Source organism: Ceratina calcarata, unplaced genomic scaffold, assembly GCF_001652005.2.
Source record: "Ceratina calcarata isolate Rehan_Ccalc_2016 unplaced genomic scaffold, ASM165200v1 scaffold103.2, whole genome shotgun sequence".
NCBI classification, from domain to species: Eukaryota; Metazoa; Arthropoda; class Insecta; order Hymenoptera; family Apidae; genus Ceratina; species Ceratina calcarata.
Genome location: NW_017131185.1, coordinates 1274 through 2771, shown reverse-complemented (window position 1 = coordinate 2771; position 1498 = coordinate 1274). Strand labels below are relative to the sequence as shown.

Below are 1498 nucleotides of genomic sequence, written 5' to 3'. Positions count from 1 at the left end.
AAGTATAAGTACAGATAATAGAAGATCATTTGAAAATTGTCCAGCAAATTCCACGAATCTATATAATTCAACGCGCCACATTAAATTACTATTTGAAACAGCGATAATGACGTTAATTACAGAGTGGTTCTCGCTTTTCCATTAATCTAAACTCGCGAGCCGGACGGGTCTCATTTTATTAATAACACTCCTAATGGAACCGAAGCTGAAATTGATTCCGCGAACGAGCCAAAATTGAAATTGTACAAAATCGTTTTACGACCGAGAGAAAAAGTCGAACCACAGTCGCGCTAATTCTGAGTAATTAAAAACGGTTGTAAACCCGGCGAATTACAGTTTCGCTAGAAGTGTTTTTGAAACACTGCCTTTAAATACGAAAACTGTTTGCTTTAACAAGAATATAAATAGTACATCAGTCAGAAAATTGTTTGATGCTTCTGTAAATATTTGTCTTATTCCCCGTTTGAAAGATTCTTCATTATCACTCAGATTCGTCTATATTTTTTATGAAACACTTGGCCAGTTGCATGAATAGACTAATTCTATTGAACACGTGTGATCAAAGAAACGCGACAAGAAATTAAATTTAGTAACAGCAAGTCACTGACCTTTCCTTAGTATTGCGTCCCTCCTCATCGTCTTCCTCCTCGATGTCGTGTAGTCTGGGGCTCAGCCGGTGTTGGGTGCTACCCTCCTTAGCGAAGTCCTCTTCCTCGGCCCTCTCGGCCGCCTTCTCGTCCTCAAGGTCTTCCAGTTCCTCGTCCAGGTTACTCAACGGCGCCAACTCAGTCTTAGCCACTGATACCTTCCTATCTTCCTGTTTCTCCGATTGATCCCTCTTCCCTTCCTCCTGCTCCTTCTTCAGCTGCTGCTGCTGCTGCTGCTGTTGACTCTGCAGTTTGGAAGGTTGCGGTAGACGCTGTTGGCCGGACTGGTGCTTCTGCTGTTGCTGTTGCTGGCACTTGTGGCCGGTGGAGCCCTTCTTGGCCTCGGGGGTGGCCCCCGAGACAGCTTCACCACCCCCACCCCCGCCGCCACTGGCGCACGGCAGGCAGCAAGACCACGCGCCCCCCACCTTTCGGCACCCTTGCGCCACGCAGCGTCAAAACATCCAGGGCCGACTTCACAAAATTCCAAACTACCCTCTCAACGATTTATCGGCAATTCTGACCCGTTCCCAACGGGCTACATCGCTCCGTCCCCTTTGAAACTTGGAAATAGAACTCACAGGCCCGATGCTTCCTTATCTGAGCTTGCAAGTTTCTTAAAATCAGCAGCTATCTCAGTTCTCCTCTCGTTAATTTTGATTCGGTAACTTGCAGTTTCAGGATTTTAGTATATTTGCTGTAATATCGATTCTTTTCTGGGGACGTCAGTCCTTGCAGATTTTAGATAAACTTAACTGCAAACGAAGTTTAGACATCAGTGAATTTATCAAGTCGAGTAAAGCGTCCTCTTCAAAAGATAGTTTAGGCTCCTTTAGGATTTGAAGAATTTC

The 1498-nt window shown here is 45.2% G+C and overlaps 1 protein-coding gene across 1 annotated transcript in view; it reads right to left on the bottom strand.

Moving 5' to 3' along the window:
- Positions 1-1075, bottom strand: part of LOC108632187 (SUN domain-containing protein 2) — a gene marked incomplete at both ends in the record, with an annotated part of 3176 nt that extends 2101 nt beyond the window's left edge. Inside the window, one exon of the mRNA XM_018036604.1 lies at positions 609-1075. Within this exon, the coding sequence (XP_017892093.1) occupies positions 609-1075 (467 nt within the window). The remainder of the gene's footprint in view (positions 1-608) is intronic.
- Between the last annotated feature and the right edge of the window lie 423 nt (positions 1076-1498).